Source organism: Gekko japonicus, unplaced genomic scaffold (genome assembly GCF_001447785.1).
Source record: "Gekko japonicus isolate JY-2015 unplaced genomic scaffold, Gekko_japonicus_V1.1 scaffold943, whole genome shotgun sequence".
Lineage (NCBI taxonomy): Eukaryota > Metazoa > Chordata > Lepidosauria > Squamata > Gekkonidae > Gekko > Gekko japonicus.
The window spans coordinates 135,989-162,894 of NW_015176000.1; the positions used below are offsets into that span (position 1 = coordinate 135,989).

The 26,906-nt window shown below is 41.2% G+C and overlaps 1 protein-coding gene across 2 annotated transcripts in view; it reads right to left on the reverse strand.

Moving 5' to 3' along the window:
• LOC107123229 (calcium-dependent secretion activator 2) overlaps positions 1 to 26,906 on the reverse strand; it is a 656,096-nt gene that overhangs the window by 124,368 nt on the left and 504,822 nt on the right. Inside the window, exons 17-19 of one of the 2 annotated variants that reach the window (XM_015426435.1) lie at positions 20,299 to 20,402; positions 18,800 to 18,808; positions 16,017 to 16,173 (exon numbers count right to left, since the gene is read on the reverse strand). In XM_015426435.1, the coding sequence (XP_015281921.1) occupies positions 16,017 to 16,173; positions 18,800 to 18,808; positions 20,299 to 20,402 (270 nt within the window). The remainder of the gene's footprint in view (positions 1 to 16,016; positions 16,174 to 18,799; positions 18,809 to 20,298; positions 20,403 to 26,906) is intronic. The other variant, XM_015426436.1, reaches the window with a different exon arrangement.

The following is a 26,906-nucleotide window of genomic DNA, read 5'->3' on the forward strand; positions in this document are numbered from 1 at the left end:
CATTCTTTCAAATGGCCACAGCATGGGATTCAATGGGAAGACAGAGCGGTAGATGATCACTATTCTGGAAATCATCAACCTTCAAGCTTTTAACATAATTGAACATAGATGGTGACACCATAAAATAACCTATTAAACTCTTTCCTCTTGATCACCTGTTGGATCCACTCCAACCATTCACAATAACCAGACCCTTATTTTCTACCAATGCCATCAGGTTTACACCAGTATTGTTAATGATGCGACCTTTAGATCTTTGGTTGGAAAAAAAAGGGAATTCAGCATCTATTGATACCTGTGCAATCTTTCTTTGAAAGAAAGTAGTATCGTTGGGATCTATCCTTGCATGAAAATCACCAGACACTATCAAGGGCCAAGAAGGTTAATCTATGGTTATTCAACTTCTTCCAGTTCATATCTTCTATAGAAGATGAAGCAGATGGGGGGAGGTATACCAACACCACAATGCAAGCAATCATTTTGAAACATATCAGAAAAGCTATTGCAAATGGATGGCAACTTAGAATTTCTACAGAAGTGGCATGCAGTCTGATGGACACCATGCATGCAACTCCACCACTCGGTCTTCCACCTTTGTTACCCCTCGAAGTTATTATCATATAAGTCTTAAATCCTTGCAAAAATATATTATCAGTTGTTCACGTTTCCTGTAGTAAGATAATATCAAATGTGGCCCAAAATTTCTTAATCTTTGGGACTGCAATTTTGGAATACCAAGCAGCTACATTCCAAGATGATATGCTTATTGTAGTTCTATCAGGCAGTCATTCTGGATTGTTCAGTTCTGTATCTGAGGCATTCCCTTGTGGGGCCTCATGAGTGAATTTCTTGACCAAAGTTATCCTCTAAGCTTGCTTGGCATAAATACCTGAATCTGTTGTATGGTATCCCAAGACACTGTGTCGCTCAATAAGGAAAAAGAAAAATGGGACACCCCAAGAAGTAAGTTGTTAAATATGTCAGCATAATAAAAAGCATAAGCACAGGCATCTGAAATGTATATTGTTATATGAATCTTTGACACACAAAGGAGGACACACAAGGACCCCTAAACTGCAGCATGGTGTGTAAGGCCACTAACAACCCTTGTCTTACTGGATTGGTAGTGGTTGGTGCAACCTTTTGTAGTCTTCAACTTACATTTAGCAGGCAGGGGATCAACTTCCTGGCACAACTAGTCAACTTTCTGTCTCAGTTTCTTAACAATTCTATATTTGTGCCAAAGAAACTAAGATCACAATTATCTTTAATAAGTTCAAACAGTGTCATATACAAGTTGGTTGTCAGAGATACCACAGTGGACCTTCAGAGCTTAAAAAAGGTTAAAGGGCCACAGCGATGTCACAGTCCAACTGGTCCATGCTCTCTCCCCCTCCTCCCTCACTGGGGTAATTGCTTCTGCTGCCTGTCCCAAACATGAAACACTCCTGAAATTTTGAGAGATAAAATTTAATTATTCCCCAAATTTTCATTACTCCCAAAATCCAATGACCCAGAACAGCAAATTTTGGGAATAATTTCAGCTCAGGAATATCTGAATGCATACCCCCTGTAGCTGGGCTGTGATGTAATATAAGGTAGGTCAGAATGGAGGGATTGTCTAAAAATATCTAGTGAGTTTGTAGCTGAGAGCAGAACTGAGCAAATCACATATCAGTGCACTTTTCTGTCCAGAGTAAAAAGTGATCCTTCATAGGAATGTCCTATGCATCAAATGTATTTATTTCGAGCAGGGTTCCCCAATGTAGCACCCATGGGTGCCATGGCACCTGCCACTACTTTCCTTGGTACCCACCAAACTTTTCAGAGAATGGGCAGGGCCCTCATAAGGCAAGGATAGTTACTGATTGCCCTCATTCAGCTGAAATGGATTTCTAGGGCTGCAATAGCAGCCACAGTCTCTGGAGTAGCAGGGGGACTGGTAAACACCTGCACTTTCCTTAGCCAGTGTGTTCCATTCAGACCTGACTGACTGCTGCCATGAGCTTCTTTGGCAAAGGAGATATGAATTCTGTTCTAGTTTTAAGAGTCCAGGGATCTGGGCTGTTGTATGAGAGAAGCATTCAAGAGTAGAAGCCCACCACTTCCTTCTCCAGGCTGGATCTCTTTCCAGTGTTTGGACAATGCTTCCGACCAAAGTACAAATAATACTAACATTGACAAACCAAAGGCCAAATCCTAAATAACAATATAGAGGAATCACAGCCAGCAATATACAGAAGATAATATGATAAAACTGTGAAAAATAAGAGCAAAAACTAATAAAGAATTGTAAACAAATTACAAGTGTGATTATTTTTTGAAACACATGAAACTGCCTTAGACTGAATCAGACCCTTGGTCCATCAAAGTCAGTATTGTCGAGTCAGACTGGCAGCAGCTCTCCAAGGTCTCAGGCAAAGGTCTTTCACATCACCTACTGCCTGATCCTTTTTAACTGGAGGTGCCAGGATTGAACCTGGGACCTTCTGCATGCCAAGCAGAGGCTCTACCACTGAGCCACAGCCCCTGTAATATAAGTACAATGAATTAATATAAACTTCAGAGAAATATTCATATGCTAATCAAATCAAAACAACTTTAATATACAACAATGGCAGAGCAGCAAAGTATGTCTTCACAAATTCGGAGTGAGATACTGAATTGGTGCCATTATTACTGGATTATTGTGTACCTTTTTCTGTGTGGAGTCGACACTCCATTCTGGGGGTTTTACCCCATTGCTCCTTTATGACTATAATGTTTTGAATATGTTGAGGAAGAAATTTATATTTTAGAAATGAAAGGAACTGTATCTGGGCACCTATTCTGGACTTTATGCATTTCTATTTGAGAGCATATGTGACTGGGGTTTTTGTGACCTTCAGAAGACTTTTGGAAATTTGTGAATACATACTTTGCTGTTCTCTTTGTTGTATATTGATTTTTTTATTTGATTAGCATATTAATATTTCTCTGAAGTTTATATTAATTCAATGTATTTACATTAGTCACTTATTTCAAAAAATCATCACACTTATAATTTGTTAACAATTCTTTAGTGTTTTTAATACTTATTTTTCACAGTCTTATCATATAATCTTCCACAAACCTTAAATCAAGCAGCCTCATATGTTCATCATGGTTGCCATGTGATTCTTCTGCAAAGTGAGGAGGGAGGTACTGTGTTTGGGTCCACCCAGTAGCCATTTTGGTCTGGTGCTTACTACCTGCTCTCAAAATTCCAAAAGTGCTTGCAGGCTCAAAAAGGTTGAGCACCACTGATTTAGAGCACTTATAGCCTGATTTTATATACCAATACTGGCACCCATGTCTGCTGATAAAGCTGTAAAAACAGTCTAAAGCAAAAATCACAAGTTTTAAAATTTATATAGAAGGCTATCATATGACACTCAAGGATTTTTCATCTAAGTTTATGTAGATTTCTTACTGGTGATGATATGCCAGTATGGACTGAACAGGAAACAGACAGATGTGCATCAGAGTGTACGGTTTATTATCATGCCATATGGTCCACCAGAAAGGATTTCATCATAACAAGGCAATACTTTATCCAACTTGCACCTTTACTCATGAAGCACATGTTACGGTAACATTCAAGCTGAGATAAGCCTTTTCATGTTTGGCCTTCATCAGGACAGCTGCTGTGGAGCAGCTCAACAGAGTAAAATTTGTGCAGAACACTCCACTACAACATGCAAAGAATGCTCAGCTTCCAAAAGAGTATCTACCTCTCCCTGCAGCTAATGGTATACTTGCCAACTGATTTCATCCACTATCTGCGTTCAGATTGATAAAACACAGAAATCCTTATCCTAGAAAAAAAGATAATTACCATCCAGGCAACATAACATTTATATGTTGTCTCTTTTACCATTAAGTAAACATATATGGATTTGGTCATTTTTTTGCTAATGGTTTACTGAACACAATTTTCAGGTACCAGGAACTACACAAAGGCAAGAAGTGCTTTTGTATGAAAGGTGGGTCTAAATCAAGGTTTTGATGGGAATTAATCTGATTTTCTCTTTCTCTAGAAATAGTGTGTGATGACATCATGGTAAAGGAGATTTCAGTTAACAATCTTAGCATGGGTAGGTCGGTACTGGATTAGGATTAAACAAGAGTCTTATGACTAACATGCTATTTTACAATTGTTTTTTTTAGTCTAAGATGGTACAAGACTCCTGTTTATTTTTGTTGCAACATATGAGCACAGATACCACTCTAGCGAGGTTTAGACTCAAATGGAGTTGGAATTCTGTAAGGGTGGGGACTGATTAAGGAGGCCTGCCCTCAGAGGGTAATGAACCCAAATTGTTTTCTGACTGCTTGGAGAGTTCCCTATTGACAAGGCTGGTACTCTTGTCAGAACCCTAGTTAAACTTAGGAACTCTGACCTGGGCTATTGACATGATTGTTTCTAGGCAATCTGTCCCTTCTCGTATAGAGCTTGTTTTGCTCCATGGTTTATTGAGGGGCTGGGGACAATGAAATGGCTTGGGAAACTGTTGGAGCTCAAATGGATAAAAATTCCTAGTGAAAATGACTGAATACAAGTTAGAGCACATCTCTGTGCCTACTCTGTGGCAGCGATGAAAGCCAAGCAGGGTCACTTATCCATCACCATTGCATCCGTGTAAAGTCATCCAACAGAGCTCCACTGAGTGGGTAAGGAGACTTTTTCATCTGAATCCTCAAGTGGATAATGTGGATAACCCAGGGGCCTGCTGAGACTTGCTTGCAGGACATTTTGCAGACAAAATTGTTCACATTCTCTTTGATTTGGACTTAGTTATTCTTGGCCAGACAAACATAGAATGCTATCAAAGTGCAGTCTGGTCACCAGTGCTTGGATGAATTTCAGTTCTTGCAACCTCATAAAATAGATTAACTGTTTAGAGAAGCATAGAAAATGACCTTTTAGCATGACCCTTGCCCATCTCGGCTTATCATGGCTTGCCGGGATAGGTAGCAATTTGGTTAGGGTTGTTTCTCCGGGGAATGTTTCTCCGAGGAAAGGGGTTGTTCTGTTTACCTTGAAGGATGCAGATGTAAGTCCCCTCTTGACAAAGCCCTTCTATTTTAACAAGTACCAATTGTATGCAAATATTTTGTGCAAGGTGCTCTTCGGTGGTGGCTGATTATCTGGACCCTTTTAAAACAGTTTTCAAATAAGTTTTGGAACTGAAACTGCCTTAGTAAAGGTAAAGGTTTCCTTTGCTCAAAAGCCAGTTGAATCTGACTCTAGGGGGTGGTGCTCATCTCTGTTTCCAAGCCAGCGCTGTCCGAAGACGTTTCCATGGTCATGTGGCTGGCATGACTAAATGCCAAGGCACACGGTACGCTGTTACCTTTCCACCGAAGCAGTACCTATTTATCTACTTGCAATTTCTTGCTTTCAAACTGCTAGGTTGGCAGGAGCTGGGGCCAGAGACGGGAGCTCACTCCATCACGCAGCACTCGGGTCTTGAACTGCCCAACGACAGGCCTTCCGGTCTGCAGCTCAGTGTCTTAACTTCCTTGCTTGACCTAATTAGCAACCTTTTTAGAAGAGATACAGGGGGAATGTGACCCTACTGTTGATTATCCTAGGCTTCTCAGAGGTTTTTCATGTCATTGGCCATGGGATAGGAACTGGAGTACCATGTGCTGCTTTGTTCAATTCCCACCTGGTTTATCAGTTCCAAAAATCTGCAATGAAGTATGAAGATGACACCCAGCTCTACTTTTTATTTTCCTCCGGCTCTGGTGAAGCAAGGGACACTCTAAATATGCCTTTGGAAGTAGCAGTGGGCTGAATGGGCTGGCTGAAACTTGATCCAGATAAGATTCATGTATTACTGGCTGACAATTTAGCTAATCATGGACTGAGGTGTTAACATGTCTGGGATGGGCTTGCACTGCCCCTGAAAGATCAGGTTCATCGCTTGGAGTACAATTAGATCCATGTCTGCAGGTGGATTAACACCTCACAAATACCACACAGCTCTTTTAATCAAAATTGGTTAGTTAATCAGCTGCACACTTTTTGTGGCCTACAATTATACATGTTTGGATCACATCTACATTAAATTATTACGTCATATTAAATTATTATGACACTTTACACAGGGTTGCTTTTGAAAACAGTTTGCAAACTGGAATTGGATTAGAATGCTGCAGCAAGGTTGCTTACTAGAGAGATTTACTGCCCAGTTTTGAAAGGTCTTCATTAGCTTCCAACTTGTTTCTGGGCATAATTTCAATGGACAAGCCAAAAATGGCCTCATGAGAAGGTATAAAATAAATAAAATAAAAATCCTAAGGGTGCACTTTACCTTGATTTCACAAAGGTATGTGGCAAAGTAATCCAGGTACAGTGGCTAGTAAACTAGTGAAATGTGTGCTAGATGATGGCATTATCAAGTGGGTTCACAGATGGTTGGAGAGTACTTATCAGCAGCACCTGAACACTCCAGAGGGAGGTCTTGAGTGTGCCACTGCCTTTTTTGACAGTTTTATGAATGATTTGGATGCAGAGGTGAGAGAATCCTTGCCAATTCTGCAAATAGCTAACACCTCAGAAGACAGAAATAAAATTTAAAATAATTTTGACAGATTGTAAAGCTGGGCGTAAACTAATAAAATGTAATTCTATAGAGGCAAGCATAAAGTTCTGCATTTGGGCAAAAATAATTATACATACATGTATAGGATGTGGTATATCTGACTTGGCAGTTGTTTGTGAAAAGGATCTCAGGAAAGCTGGTCAAGTCAATCATGCATGCATTGTAATACAGTGCTGCTCTGGGTCTAGATTTCATGGAGTTACAAAACGGTAGATTTTGGATGAATATTAAACCTCCTAATCGTAGCAACCAGTCTGACAATGGAGTCAATTTCTGGGCAGGGGAATTATCCCTCACTGGAAGACTTCAAGAAGAAGCTGGACAGTTCAGAGTGCTCAAAACTCTGGATTTCCTGTATTGTGCAAGGGTTTGGACTAGACTTCCTACAAGGCCAGCTCTCAGACTCCGTGAACCTGCCTAGCTATTAAAATCTTTATCACTCTGGATACCCCTACTCTCTGCGGTGAGCTGCAGGGCTATTTGAAAAAAAGATCTTTTCTGTAGCAGCACCTCATGTGCAAAACCCCTACATCTCTACTCCTGGAAACTATTCTTCTCAGGCGCCAGTGAAGACATTTCTGTTTTCCATGGGAATGTATAAATAATAAAAATACACTCTTTAGACACTAAATGGAAAGAAGGACAACCCTCTTCCTACTTAAAATATAATATGCCAGCATGGTGTAGTTATTAGAGTGTTGGACAACAATCTGGGAGATCCAAGTTCAAATCACCACTGTGCCGTGAAAGCTTTGCTGGTTGATTTGGGGCCAATTATACACTCACAGCCTAACCTTCCTCAAACAGTTGTTGTGAAGATAAGATCGAGAAGAGGGAAAACTGATGGAAGCCACTTTCAGTCCTCCCTGGTGAGAAAGACTGGGTGGTGGTGGTAGTAGTAGTAGTAATGATAATAATAATTAAAACATTGGGCACAATCCTCTGGGGAATGGCATCCACAAAAGCCCTAACAAAACATAATACTCTTGTGCAATTCTCATTTATGTCAATGTTGTTTATGCAGAAAAAAAATTACAAGTGGACTGTGCTTGTGTAATGATTTCATATTTTGGTGTGTGTGTTTCTTTAAATGTTTAGTGTGACTGCAGTAATGTAAGGAGATTGATAGAGGGAGACAAGTGTGATGTGATTGGTGGATGACAGAGTGTGGGAAGAGAGATGTCTCTGAGGTGATTCTGTGTTCTTGAAGAGACGAGTGTGGAGAGTTTTTGTAAGAGTCTGTATGACAGAGGAAGCAGTTGGAGGTTAGCCTGTGTGGCTATATGAGATAGTTTAGCCTGTGTGGCTAAGAAAGGCAGAGTTTAGTCTGTGTGGCTATATGAGAAAGAGAGTTTAGACTGAGTGTCTAAGCCTGTCAGAGTGGAGTTTTGGGGATTGAGGGACTGTGTGTGATACCAAGCTTTGTCAGTTATATTTTATTTCTTCAACATCAGTTCGAAAATGCCCAGACACTTATTTTGTTCTTTTATAAATAAATCTTTATTTGTTTTAAACTTATCCCAGCAATCAAAACAGTCCTTCCTCAGGGCCACATAGTCATCTGAAATGCCCAGACACAGGGTCATTTTACCAAAATAGAGAGATTTGGAATTTTTAATTCCTGGTGGCAGCAGAAATCTACTAAGTTCATGTACACAGAGTGGGTTTTAAAGGAGAAACAGTCTCCCCAATAAGCAGGACCTCACAGCTTGCTTCACAGAAAACAAGTTGCTGCTTTTAGAAAAGCATCAATTTGCACCAAAACTACTTAAATTGTTTTTGTATGTGTAAAAGACAAATTACTGGCACAAAGAGTAGGGGGGAAACTAATACTGAATAGGATGATATAAACTGACACAAGTAGATAAGTCTGTCTAGAATGGAGAAATAAACATGATATTCATGGAAAATTATCCAGAGTACCATGTAAAGAGTTGTGCAAAAGCTGAATGTTATCACAGCTGGTTTTCCCTATATCTTGTAGCCCAAAAAGGTAATTTCAGTCTTTTCCAATATGTGGCCATGATGGCGGTGGGGAGTATTTTCAAAATTTTGCCAGTCTAAAACATCAAAACTTTGATCTAGGAGGAGGCCTGTATGTACACAGCAAGACTTCTACATGTGTAAACATACACTGGGTGCTGCTATTCAGCAATAGCAAAGCTGGATCTGAAGATATGCCTTCCACATATCTAGGTGGGCTTTGATACCATTATGTGTGGATAAGCTATTTGCAAATTTGGACCAAATATTTATCCATATCATCCAGCGAGTTGCTCAGTATCTGTACACAATGTGGCTGAAGGTACATTTTCTAGAGAATGTGTAACCTTATACACTACTGGTGACACTGCGCATAGTAAACCTGCTGCATTACTCCTGTATCTTTGGATCAGCACCATTAAGTGAAATGGGAGGTACCACTTATGGACAATTGCCTTTTAGATATATTTAGATTTACAGTACACTTGGCTCAGTTATAGAAAATCTGTTCTCGACAACACAACCAAGACAACAGTCTCAACCCAAACAGTAAAGAGATAAACGGCCAGAGAATATCCTTGTCTTGGCTTCAACTCACATTCATAGGCATTTCTGCATAGCAAGTCATTAGCCATTAATGAGACAATAAGAGAAGGTATACTCTTCTTCTAAACCATCTTGCAATGCTGGGTGAAAGAACTTAACGATGTAACATGATCGGTCATTAGCTAAGGCACTTCAGTTAGATTGTACATGCTTACAATATACAATTGTTTACATAAAGTATAAACAAATAATTAACTACCACAAATAGTGGTAATTAAAATACTAATTAGAGAACTTAGTTCTTATACTGGAAAAGATAAGTTTGTACTGATGTATCGAGGACAGAAGGCATGCACAGACTCTCCAAGATGAGTACCTTAGCCTCCTTACAAGTATAGCTCTCTGATGAAAGATCTGGAGCAACAACAAAATAAATGGTGGATGTGTGCTTTGTAGATGTCACTTTGAGCTCTTCCAAGTACTATACTTACATACATACATACATATATATATATATGTATATACATATATACATACATATATAACCCTTATATATATATAAGTCCCCTCACCGTAAAATCAATGCCCAAGCCAAACCACTGGACCTAGAAACACGAAATTCAGGGAGAGCACTCCTACCGTGATGTAGATGCTCACTAAGCAGGGATTTTTAGAAATTCGACCCCTAAGTGGGTCAAAAGGGGTAAAATGTGCTCCCCCCATTGACTCCTATGTGGCTGCCAGGCTGCTGCCTCCTTGCACCCCCCCACCCTCTGATTGGTCAGCTGCAGAGCTCAGTGTTCTGAGGTTAAAAAAACCAGTTACAGGAGACTACAGAGAGCTAATGATAGCTGAGGAAATCAGGAGTGACTAACTGCCTGTGAGGTGAAGCAAAGCTGCTGGCCCAGCCTCCCTATGGCTTCAAACATACTCCCCCCCTCCTACACCTGACAGGCAGTTGTCTGTCAGGTGGAGCAGCAGTTGCAGGGTGCTTAAAGCCACAAGAAAGTTACCACCCCAGCAGCAATGCCTTAGTGATCTTGCCAACCCCGCCCCCACAGTAGCTTCTAATACTCCTTCCCCCTCCCCCTCCTACACTGGACAGGCAGCTGCCTGTCCAGTGTAGGAGGGGGAGGGGGGAGGATTAGAAGCCACTATGGGGGCAGGGGCAGCAGGATCACTAAGGCGTTACTGCTAGGGTGGACTTCCTCGTGGCTTTAAGCACCCTGCAACTGCTGCTCCACCTGACAGACAACTGCCTGTCAGGTGTAGGAGCAGGAGCAGGGTACTTTAATCCATCAGGGACGCCTCCCCAGCAGGATCACCTTAGCGGTGATGCTGGCCCAGCCTCCCTATGGCTTCAAACATACTCCCCCCCTCCTACACCTGACAGGCAGTTGTCTGTCAGGTGGAGCAGCAGTTGCAGGGTGCTTAAAGCCACGAGGAAGTCCACCCTAGCAGTAACGCCTTAGTGATCCTGCTGCCCCTGCCCCCATAGTGGCTTCTAATACTCCCCCCTCCCCCTCCTACACTGGACAGGCAGCTGCCTGTCAGGTGTAGGAGAGGAGGTAGGATGCTTACAGCTGCCGGGGAGGTTTGCTCAGCAAGATTGCCTTAGCCCTGCTGCTGGCCCAGCCTCTCTGATGCCTTTAAACATAATCCCCCCAACACCAGACAGGCCAGTGTTTGTCAGGTGTAGAGGTAGGACCAGGGTACTTTAATCCATCAGAGATGCCGCCCCAGCAGGATCACCTTAGCGATCCTGCTGGCCCAGCCTCTCTGATAGCTTCCAACACACTCCCCCCACCTCCTACACCTAACAGGTTATCTGTCAGGTGCAGCAGCGGTTGCAGGGTGCTTAATGCCATGAGGGAGCCCGCCCCAGCAGTCTACAGAGAGGTCCTTTAGTGGAGGGGGAAAAAGTACATATGTCTCCATTTTTTACACTACAATCTTCTCCATTAGAATTCCTACAACAAATGTTACATTTTAGATTTTATATCATCAGTATTATAACTGGATTTACGAAAGTTAAATACCGTAGCAAAGCACGGGTATCAGGCTAGTGGGTAAATAAAAATTGGACATCAAATCTGTCAAGTGCTAAATAAAAAATAAATCCTGTGTACAGAAATAAGCATTATGCAAATCTGATGTATTTTACAATTTTGGTTAAAATCCTGACACACTGTGACAGATCCCCTTCAGTGCCCTGCATCTGGAAAAGAAAATGGGGAGAAGGCTAAGGCAGTTGCAATCCACTTGGTATTGCAACATACTCTATGGCAATGTTCCCTCTAAGCTGTGGGGTCTTGTGAGCAAAAATTCTACTTTGTGAGCTACTGGCATTAAAGTTGTGAGCAAGCAATATGGCTACTGCATAAATTCGCTTGCTCTGGAGCCATCCTTCCTGAGCTAAGACAAAAAATGTGTGAGCCGGAGGCTGAAAATTTGTGAGCTAGCTCACACTAACTCAGTTTAGAGGGAACACTGCTCTATGGTATTTCTTATATGGTATTTTAACAACAGTAGCTATAAAAAGAAACACTGCTTCTCAATTTTATTAAATACTCCTACTGTTAGCCAGATTATACAACTCAGTTGTTGGCAGTTGTCGTCTATTGAGTGTCTCGAGAAACAGTCTTCCATTTCACAAATTCAGAATTCATTGAAAGCTCTTGACATAGAACAACAGGCAGGTGGCAACCCTCCATGTTTCAAAGGCAGAAGATTAACCTGGCATACAATATGGTGACCTAACAGTTCTCCTTTTTCAAAGAAATCTGAAAAATAATCTCCAATACAGCCCTCAGTGCAAGAATAACCCAGTGGGATTTCCACCTCTTCATTTCCTAATGAGCTTTTTGATAATGAGAGGTGACTTTATCAGTCACTCTGGGCTCTATTATGGCTAATTTGACTCCACTTCACTCTCCATGTTAATTATTAACACTAGCCTTTTTATCCTCATGAGAACCCAATCCAGGGTTCTTCTTTTTTTTCAGATTTATACAAGGGTCTCATTCTCTCTTTTTCTAAAAGAGCCAAAAGTCTTCAGTGATAGATTTGTCCTTAACAGTTGAGCTCTCAATTCTCATTAGTCATTACAAGAAGACCCAGTGACATCAATATTATAAGCATGGGGTGTTCTCTCTGAGGGTCTTAATGTGCTAACTCTGTGAAAGGGTTGTTAATTAAAGATTAAGCATCACGTGGTATGTTTCATTTGGGAATCGGATCCTTGTTGAATGGTCATTTGCCACTTGCTTGCATCCTTAAGAGACAAAAGGGTTACCAGGAAACCTAAATGTTTGCTCTTCAATAGTGAGGAAAGAAAAGATCCCCCTCAATTTTCCAAGCAGCTTCCCTATATTTTTAAAAAAAATCTTACTTGCATCAATCCCATCTCTTATAACCAGGGCTTTTTTTGTAGAAAAAGGCCAGCAGGAACACATTAGCATAATAGGCCACACCCAATGGCAGAAAATCATTAGCCTATTAGGCCACACCCTGACAGTGCAGCGCATTAGTATATTAGGCCACATCCCATACCTTCCCTTGGCTTGCTTGGGTGTCCCGTGGCTGCGGGGAGCCTGGGAAGGCACAGGGAGGCGTTTAAATGCCTCCCCAATCCTTCCAGGGGGCCCCCTGGCCCGCCCGCCTCGGAGTCACTGGGGGGGTTGCTCTCCAGGCCTTCCCTCTGTAGCCACGCATACACAGAGGTTTTGCTGTAGGCGTGGCCAACTCGGAAGCCAGCCAGAACTCCGTTCCTATGTATTCCTGCCCAAAAATAGCCCTGCTTATGACAGCATTTGTGGAATTCCAAAATGGCTCCCCTTGCCAGAAAATATCATGCCAACTACCTTTTTTAGAACAATGGTAGAACACACTACACAGCTTTGAACACCTGCTGCTTAGGAACTAGTTACATGTAGGGGTGTGCAAAAAAACCCAACTTGGTATTTTCCAGGTTTGGTTATATTGAACCAAAAAAATATTATCTCCCAAATTTTAGAATTCTAATATCAGTATGGTATTCAGATTCAGCAAATTCAAATATTTTTGGCTCCATTATACCCTAGGGGAACCATTATAGTCTATGGTCCCCATAGGCTATAGTGGAGAATCAATCCTGGGGTATCTGGGACTTGGGGGGGCTGTTTTATAAGGTAGAGACACTAAATTTTAGCATAGCTGCTGGTGCCTCTTCTTAAAAAACCCCAAGTCTCAAAAAGATTGGACCGGGGGTCCAATTCTGTGGGCCCCAAAGAAGGTGCCCCCATCCTCCAGTGAAATCAATGGAGGAAAAAGGGCATTTAAAGATATCACAGTCCCTTTAAATGCCTTCTGCAAGCTGCGCAACTCCATGGCTTGGAAAACACTGAAGGCATTTAAAGGATTCTCAGTGCCTTTCAGCAACCTTCTGGGTGAACTAACCAGCCCAGGATCAGCCGGGGCGGCAGGAGCTCTCAGCTCCACACTGCCCCAGCTGATCCTGTCTTGCAGCTCGGTGCTGAAAGAGAAGATCAACTGGGGTGGCATGGAGCTGTCAGCTCCAGCTGCCCCTGACTGATCCTGGGCTGGCTTCTCTTGCAGCTTGGTTTAAACTGAGCTGCTAGTGGAGCCAGCCACCCCAGCTGAGGTGGAGTGGAGCTGTTAAGTCTGCGCGGCCTTGGCTGGGGCTGACTCATGGTGTAGCTGAGAGACCAAAATAAAAACTGAAAAAAATTAACTTTTTTCAGGCTCAGCTATACAGATCTCTGATTGGTACTCAGCTTAAATAATACCCGACAAATACCAATAAAATATTTTCCAGGTATTTTTCCAGTTTGGTTTATGCTGAATGCACACCCCTAGTTACATGTTATACACAAATACATGCAAAAGAATCCTAATGTTTCCCCCCTCCCCTGATGTTTGGAGAGATTATAGTGCCAACTTCCAGGTGGGGCCTGGAGGTCTCCCAGAATTACAACTGATCTCTAGACTACAGAGATCAGTTCTCCTGGAAGAAATGGCAGCTTCAGAGTGCAAGCTCAGTGGTATACCACTACATAAAGCCCCTCCCCAAACCCCACCCTCCCCAGGCACCACCACCAAATCTCCAAGAATTTCCCAGGCTGGAGCTGGCAATCCTAGGGTAGATGAAGTTGCAGTGGTGGGGTACAGAACAATTTTTTCCATAGCATCTACTTCCCTGCTCCGAGCCCTCCTCAATGTTCTTTCTTTTTTTAAGTGCCAGGGCTCTAATATATGTAAATTGAACATGATACACAGTTTGCCTCCTAAACTTAAGTGTTTCAGGTTCCCTTGGCAGCACTTTACAGTGTTGCTCATAATTACTTCATTATGAAAACGTGTTGTGCCTCATTTTAAGAGTGTCTTCCTTTCTTGAAAGTGTTTCTTTGTAATTATTTAAAGTAATTATCTATTAAATTGAGAGAAGGGAAAGGCGGGGGGGATATACGTTCAAGCCTTACAGTTAATCTTTTGTAAGTAACAAATACGGTGCAACAATGCCCATATTTCTGTTTTAATATCAAATAACCTGTGCAGTATTGCATGTAGTGGCCTAAATATTGAATACTCTGCCTCAGAGTACTAAATCAATATTCAGTGGCAGAACAACACAAAGTATGGCTTGGACTTTCCTACTTTCAGCCTCTGAACAGTTTGCATTCTTTAATAACTGATAAATGACATGATCTATGGTGTACTGAGTCAGAGTCTAATGCTGCATCCAGATGTCAAAACAAACAAACCTCTGTTTGTCCATGACAAGAAACCAGGAAGTCCTTGGGCCTATGTACCTGCCTTCCCCCACCATGTTATGCAGCTAAGAAATCAAATAAATCCTGGTTTGGAAAAGTTGCTGTTTATTGCAGCCAATGAACTGGGCAAAACAACAAACCATAGCTTGTTCTCTCGTACACACTATGCTTAAATTGTGGCTTATAATCTGATTTATAGAGAGGCAAAAACCACAACTTGTAGTTTTGTCTCAGCCTTCCAAACCAGGAAGTCTCTAATTTTCAAGCCATACATCAGGGGAGGTGAAAGAAACATGTGATACACAAGACCAAAGACTCCATCTGAATGGAGCTGAGAAATGCTGTGTTGCAAAGAACTCAAGTTAAATCAGCATGGGAAGCAAATAAAGGTCAAAGCGCTTTTATACCGAGATGGGCTTGACTTTTTAATTTCCCCCGCTCTGGAATATTCAGTACTGAGTTTCTAGGACATGAAGTGGTTTAATCCCATATAGGGGGTGTGCAAAAACACACACACGGTACTTTTTGGGTTCAAGTATACTGAATCCGAAAAATATCAGTGTTTCCAATTATTCCTGAATCCCAATACCAGTATGGTATGGTAACTCCAGGTGGGAAATTCCTGGAGATGTGAGGGATGGAGCCTGGAGAGGGTGAGGTTTCAGGAGGCGTGGGACCTCGGACAGGTACAAAGCCATAGACTCCACCCTCCAAGTCAACCATTCCCTTCTGGGGAACCATTGTTGCCAATCTCCAGGTGAGGGCTGGAGATCACTCAAAATTACAAGTGTTCTTTAGGTAGCAGAGATCAGTTTCTCTGGAGAAAATGGTGGACTCAGTGTCATTATACCCTGCTGAGGTCGCCACAGCAAATTAACACTGAGTGGCCAAGGCCGGAGCACCCGCCCAGAGCCTCTTTCTAGAGGCCGTTGTATTTATTTCCACAACGAGCCTTTTCCCTAGTATATTAAATAAAGATATTTCTTTCAGTTTCTAATCCAGCTCATCTTGGAAGCTAAGCATGGTTAACATTGAAAGGCAGGAACAATAAAAAACCAAACCAACAAAATTTGGAAAAGCTTACAGTCATTTCTTAGGAAGTTATTTAGCAGCTGGAAGAGAGGAAAACTATCCCAGGAGTCTGGTGGCTGGGCTTCCAGTGCTGAATCCATGTCAACCGTAAAGAGGGACCAGAATTTCTCTGCATGTTCAGCCAACAAATCTGGCCACCAAGCAAATGCCTGCATCATAATTCAGAAACAATTTTTGTAAAACAGTGTGTAAATGAAAAATATTTCAACTTGTATTCTCTTCCATACACAATTACATAAAACAGAAATAAATAAATGCATCTTCACTTAGCTATAGCAAGGGTGTGTATACGCTGCACTTCAAAATTAAAAAATGCAGTACTTTGAAAACCCAAATTTTGCAAACAAAGTTCCTTTTAATTGAGTTGGATAGATTGATTCAACAACGGTGGGTCTCCCCCATTTAAAACAAAGAAAGGTCTTTTCAAACACCTATTAACTGAATTGCCAGGGCCTGAACTAGGGACCATGTGTAGCTGCCATTCTACCACTGATCATGTGCAAATAAGTAAATGTGTATATATTTTCATGTACTTACTTAGATAGAATTCATCATGCTAGTCAAGGAGAAAGACAAAGACCTAAAGAGGGAACTGGATCTGTGTTCCTGGGGAAATCCCCTCTCTTCTCTCAGCACCTTCTACTCTTCTACAATGTCACCCAATATCTTTGTACACATCTTTACACATTTATGGATTAGAAATATTAGAAATTGAGATTACTATATCTGTTACCAAATTCTGCTCTTGCACATACTCATAGAAAACGTATCTTTTCTGGGCAACAGCATATCAGCACAAATGGACACACTCTGCTCTGACTAAAGCATGAGGAATGACAGCACAATGCTTCTCTGTCAAGAGGCTCAAGATGGCACAAGGCAATGTTGTGCTGATATTCTTCCAACAATGCTAACAACTATGGCGGCACAATGCCATGTCCATCTCTCACTGCAGTATGGATTGGATAATCACTGGAGTAGTGAAAGCATAGCCCTGAAAAATGTGGCATCTCCATCAGCACAATGGAAACTTTGACCTCAGTGGCCATTTTTCTCCCCCTCCTCCCTGTGTAAACTGCCTTACTTTCAGTGAGCTGGTTTGTTAATGTAGGTCTAGAGCAAAGATTACAAAGGAGCCACACTTAGAAGGCGAAAGCTGAGAGCCAATGCTTTAAGGGGTATGCATGGGTGCTGTCACCTTGCACCCTCAATTTCCCACGTCTACCCAGTAAGGTCTATTAAAGTATCACATGATGGGGAAAAAGCATCTATCCCTAAGAAAGTTCAAGGTGCTGACCTTGATCCTGACCAATCTACTCCCATTGTTAATAGTGGTTGGATCCCAGCTGAAATTATTTTTTTCTTCATCACACATGACATGGCATGACTCACATTCAGTGCTTCTGTGTTCCAATTCATTGTAAGGGTGGGGGAATAGTGAATGCAATATGGCCACAAGTTTATTTTATCAAACATTGCCAAGTGCTTCTCTCAGCATTTAAGTTATATATGCTTTTTCTGTAAGGCAACATGGAAAGATTCCAAGCAATGGGGTGATTCACATGACAAGCCATTCTATACTTTTAAATTTTTATTAATACCTCTACTTTTCTTCTGAAGTTGAAACTAAAAGTTTTCTCTCCATCTTCATTTTATCCTTACAGCTACCATTCTATGAGACAGGTGGGTGGAGAGATCATGACAGGCCCAAAGTTGCCCAGCAAGCTTCCACAGCAGTAGTGTTGCCAACTCTGGAAATTTTGGGGGTAAAGACTGGGGAGGGAGCGTTTGGGGAGGGATCTCAGGAGGATATGATGCCACAGAGTCCACCCTCCAAAGCAGCAATTTTATCTCAGGGGGAATGGCCTCCACAGTCTGAAAGATCAGCTGAAACTCCAGAAGATCTCTAGGCCTCACCTGGAGGTTGGAAACTGCATAGCAGATCTTGGTGCAATATTATAATCAGTATACCACCCCTGGCTCTCTGTCTGAGATTGAAGGCTGAAATTTTACGGTGCCTCAATCATTATTTGTCATATCTGAAGCAACAAATATGGTTATCTCAGTATAGATGCTATCTGGACAATCTTTGCTGATATTCTGATCTACACTGAGAAGGCACAGGGTTTTAGTCTCTTTCTGTGGCTTCTCAGGGACAGGTAGCAAATGAAGCTTCTTAGAGGTATGACATGAAAGGTGTGGTTAAATATTTGTGTAATTTTAATGTATTTATGTTTTTATGGAAGCCGCCCTAAGCCCGCTTTGCGGGGAGGGCGGAGTATAAATCTGATAATAAATAATAAATAAATAAATAACGTATTATAAAATTTCTTCACATTACCCAGTTGACAGCTGTAGCACACCTGGAGTTCCTACATGTTCTAGCAGAGTTTTAGGGCTCCACATGGGACATAGAACCCCAATCTGATACAACAATAGTTCTGAAGAAGCTCACACCTTGCAGCATTGACTTCACAGGCTTTGTGTTTGCCCTTCCTGACTCCTGTTCTGAGCTTATGATGAAATTGTGACTTGTATAAAGCCATTCCATGACCCCACAACAGAAGCAGTCTCAAACTGAAGTCTAATCAATATCCACAGGGACAGATTCAAGCAAAAAAGAGCAACTGGGAAGACCTAAGTGAGATATCTGGCAAAAGAATGCCATCAAAGAACTGAATGTATGTCAGATGTTGAAAAAAGCTTAATAGAGCCATGCATGAAACCACAAATAGAAACAAAAATATAATGGCTGGTTTGTGAAGAATAACATACCTCTTTTCCCTGTAGGAATCCACATTTTGGAAGTTTGTGGAACAGAAAAAAAAGTCAAACTGTGAAAACAGTGATTAGAAGCCAGCAAGATATGGCTATTATCTTCTTATTGTTCAAGGTATTTCTCTATTTTCATTAACAGTCTCAGCTTACTTTCAAGGGTTAATATTTGTTGCAAATTAATACAGGTTTTCAGAAAATTATTAAGTTGGAATCCGGCCACTTTAAAATATTATTAGTAACAGGATTACAACTATTACTTACAACTCTATTTTTTATTATTTACAGAGAGGGAAAATGCTTAACAAAATGCATTTATGGAATTAAATATAAGAATGTAGCTCTTTGATCACAATTTATTTTCTGGAACTTCCCTGGACTTCTTTTCTTATTTGAAGTTCCACTTTAATGCACATCCTCAGAAGAAAAAAACTTGCATATACATATTATTAAGTAATTATTTACAGCGTAACACAGTGGTGATACTAGTACAGAATAATGCCCTTTGGGAATTCATTTCAAATCATTGAAGCAGGTGTTTCTGCTGTATAAAATAAAATATCCATAACAAGTTCACACATGACAGATGTAAGCTAAAATCTAGAACCGACAGTGTGAGGTAAAAGCAGATGTTTTGAATGATCATATTTATAGACACTATATCTTAGTTTACCACTTTGCCTACTTTCCCAGAAAATTATGAAGGGGTTTTTATTTTATAATATGAATTTCATTCCAAGAAGTTCCATGCATCACTGAAAACCTAGATGATCAGATTTTTAAAGATGCTAGTATTATTAATGGTTATTATAAAAATCAATTTGTTGATTTGGTAAAATAAAGGGAATTTTTAGTTCCTGTAAAATCTACTGTAGTACGTATCCTCAGCATGAGGTATTTAGAAATGTCTCCTGCATGGGCCTGACCAAAATAAACAGGACTTGTGCATGAATGCAGAGTGTCCCTACTCACTTCAACAGGCTTGCAAGAGGCGCCCTGAAGAATTGTGCCCACACTATGAAAAATAATTAATTAAACAGGAATTTTTCTTGGATCAGCTTTAGAGAAGGGCATTATTAAACAGAATTCCCCCTTTTGCTTTATAAAAATTTACGTATGAAACTGTCAGACACATGACCCTCCTGTTTTATTTTGCTTGGATTTGTAACTAGAGATAAGACTGGAAGAATAATTTCTATTAACCTGCGTTCTTCATGTGATTTCAGGACCCCTGGCTGGCAATAGCTCTGCCTTTCCCTTTATCTGGTTTATGATTTTGAAATGTTCAGACCTGAAGCTTATTCAAGGGGATCTAAGTACAGTTTTATTTCACTTCACTTTCTATAACCTTCAAAACTATTATGGCTCTGCAAATGTGAATTGCCTTTAACATATGTCAGAGGCTTTTACCATAATGTTTCTTGACAGAATTGCTTCACACCGAGCCTGTACAGGGTGGCTATCAAGCCTTATTGTACAGCTAATGCCGTTATCCTCACCTCTGAATGGTGCTCTTCGTTCTGCTGCAGGACTTCAATGCAGAGCTCTGCTAAATGAATAACCTCTTCCAGCTTTACCGAAGGAGGCGCTTGATTCAGTGTGTCTGTGGTGGAGGAAACACATAAACTAGGATGATGGCAGCTAGAAAAATACAGAATAGGAAATGAAACAATGCACAGACTAGATGTTTTCAAAAGGTTGACATCACTTAGCTCTCCAGGCATGCTTTTAATGCAAATTATTCTAACTGCTGTTATGATCAGACCAATATGTACATAAAGTATCTTACCCACCAAGAAAACAGAGGGCACAGTCAGCTCTTTCCTGATTAAATACGTGAGAACTAACAGGTGCATCTCTAGTGGCACATCAGATGTTCATCTTCGGCAACAAGCAAGTTCTACTCCTCTCCAAGGTCAGCTGCACAAACGGATCACAGGCCAGGGATTTGTTTTTCCCCCCTACTATGCTTAGGGTGATATTCATGATGGATTAATTACTGTGCTCAACAGGCAGAATTCATGCTTTCTCTTTGCAGCTGAATTCCAGGCATGTATAATCTAAATATAATAGGTTTCAATTTGTCTAAAAATTGAGAAAGGACAACGGTGCTATGCAATTAGCTGACCCTTTCATGCCTCTGTACTTCTCACAATGGAGGCCACAAGTTACCCAGCTAAAGCAGCAATTAACAATAAACATTAAAAATGAATAAGAAGGCACAAAAGAAAAACTGGCTTACTACAGGAAAACTAACTTCACCTTTAAAACACATGCAAGGACGATACACGCATCTTTCAGAAGGAAACCCCAAAAGAGAAATTAAATCCAGATGTATTTGCAGAAGACGCTTCTGAGGTGGGAAAAACATTAACATAATCGGTTGGAAAATGCAAACTGAAATTATTTAAAACTGACAAAAGTATGGCAATCCCCAGCTCATTCATTCTGCATTTTACATAGGCTACAAACCTAAAAAGAAACATATATGAAAGACTATTCTTATCACAATGTATGTGTACCAATCCAAACATGTACTGTACTAGAGTTTGGCAAGCTGAAGACTGCATTAGCTATCCTGAATTAGTCTGTGAAATTCTGTCCCCCTCACCTCTTCATACCACTTTTCCATAAACAGGATAGACACCTATCCTTGAGGCTGTTTTTCTTTATCACCTCTTCCTTTTGGCTTTTGATTTCTGTTGTTCTGTCTAAATCCCCTCACTTTGCTTTGCAGCACATAGATCTTCCTGAGTCCTCCATGAGGTTTTTCTCTGAGGCAAACTGCCCATTTGGATCCCATATAGCAACTGTACTGTTTGCCAGCAATCTATCACTCAGCCTCCTCCTCATCAAGAAAGCTTAATGTGGACATTCCTTGACATCACAGCAGTTCTGCTAGTATGTGTCTGTTTTATATGTGATATCCAGTTTTTGACTGTTTTAGTTTGCTGGGTTCCCAGAAACGAAAGCAAATTGCTTCACAAAACAATTAAAATGACAGGCATAATAACTAGGGGTATGTGTTCGGCTAAATGTCTTCTTGGGGAACTCACCATTTGGCAGTGTTTAAAGGGACTGAAAGCCCTTGAAATGCCTTTGGACTCTCGCCATGGAGTTGCATGGCTTGGAGAAGGCATTTAAAGGCACTGTGATCCCTTTAAATGCCTTCCCCTCTCCATTAAAAGCAATGGAGGATGGGGGCACCTTCTTTGGGGATGAGTAGAATTGGACCCCAGCCCAATATTTTTGAGACATGGGTTTGTTTGCTTTTTGAGGGGAGGCACCAGCAACTATGCTGTAACTTTGATACCTCTACCTCAAAAAACAGGGCCCCCCAGATACTCCCAGATTGATTCTCTATTATACACTATGGTGACCACTGATTATAATGGTTCCCACACGGTATACTGGAGCCAAAAAAATTCAGGTTTCCCAAATATTTCCTGAATCAAAATACTATACTAATATTAGGATTCAGGAATATCAGAAAATACCAATATTTTTTGGGTTCAATATACCTTAACCCGAAAAATACAGAGTATTTTTTGCACATCCCTAATTATAACATTTCCTTATTACAAAATGCATTTTTCCACAGTCAGACAAACATATTTTGATGCAGTGATTAAAAAGAGCTATTTCTAGCAGAAGGCTATCTGATCTTTGAAAATTTTAAAAATTGCCGCCTGAATGATATTTTTGAATTGATGGCAAGCACTATATACAAAACAAATTCCTAATTAGAGAAAGATAGCAGGATTGCAAATTAGCATGGGGAACCTTTTTTGCTCCTGTTTGATTTTCATTCAATAGCACAACAATCAGTGTCTGATAAAAATATATTTGTGAGTGGGCAACTCACTGATTCTGCCCTTTGTTCTTTCAGTGAAATGAACATGCGCTAAGAGCTTTAAATTACAAAGAAAGCCCTCTCCACATGTACAAATGGCTTTACTCTGCCTTCAGTTCAATAGTGCTTGTAGTGCTCTTGTTTTCCTTCAGATAAGTCCTTGTGAGCTTGGAGGGCATTTACATGTAGCCATTCTTTTTAGTAGAAAACTTGCCTGCAAAAGACCTCATTAGAAGAGGTTTCAGCTTTTGAGCAACTGGTCAGGACAGAAGTCTCTCATTGTTCTTTTTCCTGGCCATAGTCCACTCTTTCTTTGATTATTACGAAAGCTGTTCTTTTTCTCCTAAAAGAAGTAAATTTGCACCACTGTACCCATTTACCCAGCCTGTTCCACTATCCCATAATAACCTTTCACTATCATATTGGGGGGGGGGATCAAACTTAGAATTTGGGGGCAGGGGAGGACACACATGTAACAGAGGCTGGAAAATGCGGGGGGGGGAGTGGCATGGCTATTTGCGCCGGTGCAATTAGACCCGCCATAACGCGATCATACGTGTCGGAGGCACACCATGGTTCCGTCCCTTGGCATGTGCGCTTCAACAAAGACAGAGGGAAAAGCCGCGCTGGCGTGATCACATGGACAGAGTCCATTGGCAGCCCATGGCAAACCATTTGCCAGTACTTTTGGTCAGGTACTTTTTAACCGCGCATTTTCGGCGGGACGCCATGGGTGCGCTACGCCCGCCAGATGTTGCAGTATGATCGCGTCTGGAAAATCTGCCCAACATTCGTGGCTCTCTCGCGGCAAATTCGGTGTGTGAATGGGGCCAGATATGGGAAAATAAAGACAGGCTGCGATCGCACACACTAAATAATCCACTTTCAATCTACTTTCCAACTGGATTTTTCTGTGTGAACTGGCAAAATCCAATTTGAAAGTACATCGGAAGTGGGTTATTTAGTGTGTTTGATCACAGCCACAGTGGGAGACAAAAGTGAAACAACATGGTAAAAGTCCTGGTGCAAGCACTTGTTTAAAAACACTGGTATTAAATCTAAAACTGATATTAAATCTGCTATATCTCTTTGGGACATGCTGCATTCGTTGACCCCTTTGATATGGGAGCTCACACAGCTCTCCCATATGCAGAGTACAGCACAGGCACACCCACCCACCTTCCCAATAACTTCAATAGATGCCTACATTCTTTTTTATAGCAGAATCAATGTCGTGGATCTAAGTTTCCTCCAACCTAAATACCTGTCTTTCAACTTAAGTGGCTTTTCCTTTGGAGGAAGCGCCACTTAAGGTGGAGGAAGACTTCTTAGGCTGAAGGAAGGCTTCAAACATTGCTCAGTGGAGTGGTGCAATAGGGGTAGGATCCACCCCAACTTCTCTATTGAAACGAGCAGAGCCCTTGCTACATAAAACCTCACACAGAACCCTGGAACCAGTATCCTGATGTCCAAATGACAGAAGGGATCCTCAATGTACTTGTTTGTCTTAAATCACTGTATGGCAAGTTCTACTTGAATAGCTATAACTCATGTGCAATAGCCAAACTTTTAGCAAACGTGTACATTCTAACAATGACATTTGCCCTTCATGCACAGGGTAACCAACAAGAGTTTGAAAATTAATGACAAGCACATACAACATATTGTTATTGTATGTACAAGACTTGAAATCACAAACCCATATACCTTGACATATTTTCCACTGAATAAGCAGCAATGACTTCTAAGTGAATGTTTCCAGAACTGTTGTCTATAATATGCCACTAAAATGATCTCTTTTCTCAGTCTTCTCTCATGTCTAACAGCTGAACCACCCAGTCTTAGTCACTTTCAGCAGTAATGATAAATTATCCTTTTCCCTTTCGTTACTTAAATTCTCCTTAAAAGTACCATTATTTCTATTTCTCAGTGACAGAAAGGGCAACTCTGATGAAAATCAGCGCCTATTTTAAGCTTTGATTGATTTGAGCAGCAAGTATTTCTGAAGAGAGAAAAAAGTAACAAAACATTAAAACTCGGTATTGAGGTTCTATTCCTGCCCTATACCAGGAGCATACTCAAATTTATAACTGGTAACCAAGGCTCCACCTACCTTTTGCCCCCCCCCCCCAGATTTCAACAGTGATTGAGTTGACTTGAAATGGACATTTCTGACAAGTGTTGTACAAATTTAACAAATACTCTTAACTTAAAGCAATAAGGACAGGGGGGAAAAAGATACATTAAGAGGTGCATGTCCACACATGGTTACACAAAGCCCAAATGTTATACATTGTGGGTCATCAGTATGTGGCAGATACAGGAGATTGTGGCGGAAAGTCCGATGAGGCTTTCTGCTACACAGCCAGAAGCAGTTTAGAGGCACAAATAGCTTGTCTCTCAACCAAAACATCTCCCGCTGACAGCAGTTTTCTATCCCAGAGAGGAGATATCTAAAGTATGTCACCTGAAAGTGCAGGTCTCAGTTCATATGTAATAAATACGGAGATAGTTTCAAGTTTATCCTGCAAAGCAGGGGACATGGAAGTATAATGCCCCCAAGCCAGTAGATTCTCAAAGGCCAACAACTAGTGTTTTCATTGAAATAGTCACTCCTGAATTTGACACCAAGCCATCAATTCCATCCCCATTAAACCCATTAAAAGTAAACCTTTACTCCTAAGAAACTAGTCTTCAAAATGCAGAAATATGAGTTCAACCCCTAGCCTAGAAGATACCACCAAAACTGACAGGGTCAGAGGAAAAAAATTACAACCCCATGTTCAACAGTACTTCCACTCCATGAATACAGCTCAAACCATTAACCTGTGAAGAACGAAACTTTTATACAGCACAAAAAGCAAGAAATCAACCTACATGGCAAGATTTCCACCAGAAAAGACAAGCCATCTACCACTCTCAATTGCAACTGCATAAGAAACAAACTCTCCAACCTGCAGGCTGCCAACCTGCAAGCTGCTAATTGTAACAACAAGGACTCCTCCAAGAATATTGTTAAACTGTCACAATACAGACTCAACCCTTCAGAGGAATGAGTTCTTTCATGTGGACTTTCATTCTGCCCCACCAAATCCACACAGATGATTCAATTCTGCGGTACTTCCAACATACATAAGAACAGAACAAGAAAGAACAGACAGCTTTTTCACAGCACACCATCCCACAATCTACTGGAGAACAGTTACCATCCCTCCAATTCACTAATGAACAGGATACTCACCACCACATACCATCAAAACAACGCTATAAGAAAAGAGACTCCACATGGACCCCCTTCCTGATGGTCACAATACCACACTGGATCTTTACACAGAATGCTTTCGCCACAGAGTATAAACTGATGTGATCAACAAACAGCACTGTGTACAGCCAGGGCTATTTTTGGGCAGGAACGCACAGGAACGGAGTTCCGGCTGGCTCCCAAGTTGGCCATGCCCAGCAGGAACTCATTAGCATAATAGGCCACACCCAACAGCAGAAACTCATTAGGATTGGCTACATTAGGGGTGTGTGGCCTAACATGCAAAGGAGTTCCTGCTACAAAAAAAGGCCCTGGGTTTTGACAACAAACAAGGTAAACAGAATAACAAGCAAAAGGTGGGTGTGGCTGGATAACCACACTTCTGGTAACATGGGGGTGCGGCCTAATGCGCTAATGAGCTGTGCTGTCAGGGGTGTGGCCCAATATGCTAATGAGGTCCTGCTGTTGGGTGTGGCCTATTATGCTAATGAGTTCCTGCTGGGCTTTTTCTACAAAAAGAGCCCTGTGTACAGCAGAATCTCAACCATGCTGAAAGGAAGGCCATAAAAAATCTCAGGAACAATCTGGATATTATAATTAAAGAAGCAAACAAAAGTGGAGCCATTGTCATCATGAATAGATCACACAGGAGGTTCAAAGACAACTCTCAAACATTACTTTTTACGAACAACTGGACTCAGACCCCACACAGCAATACAAAAAAGAACTATACAAGATTATAAAGAAATTACCACTGCACATTCAGGAACTAGTCCTTTCAGACACACCACCGTAACCTTGACCAGGTACCTTTTATCTTCTACACAGAATACACAAACCAGGCAACCCAGGAAGCCCCATTGGCTCAGGCATAGACAATATCACCATGGGGGCATCTGGATACATGGACTCTGTTCTAAGACCCTATGCCATCAATGCTCCTAGTTATGTTCGTGACACCAAAGACTTTCTGGGGAAAATACAATCTTCGA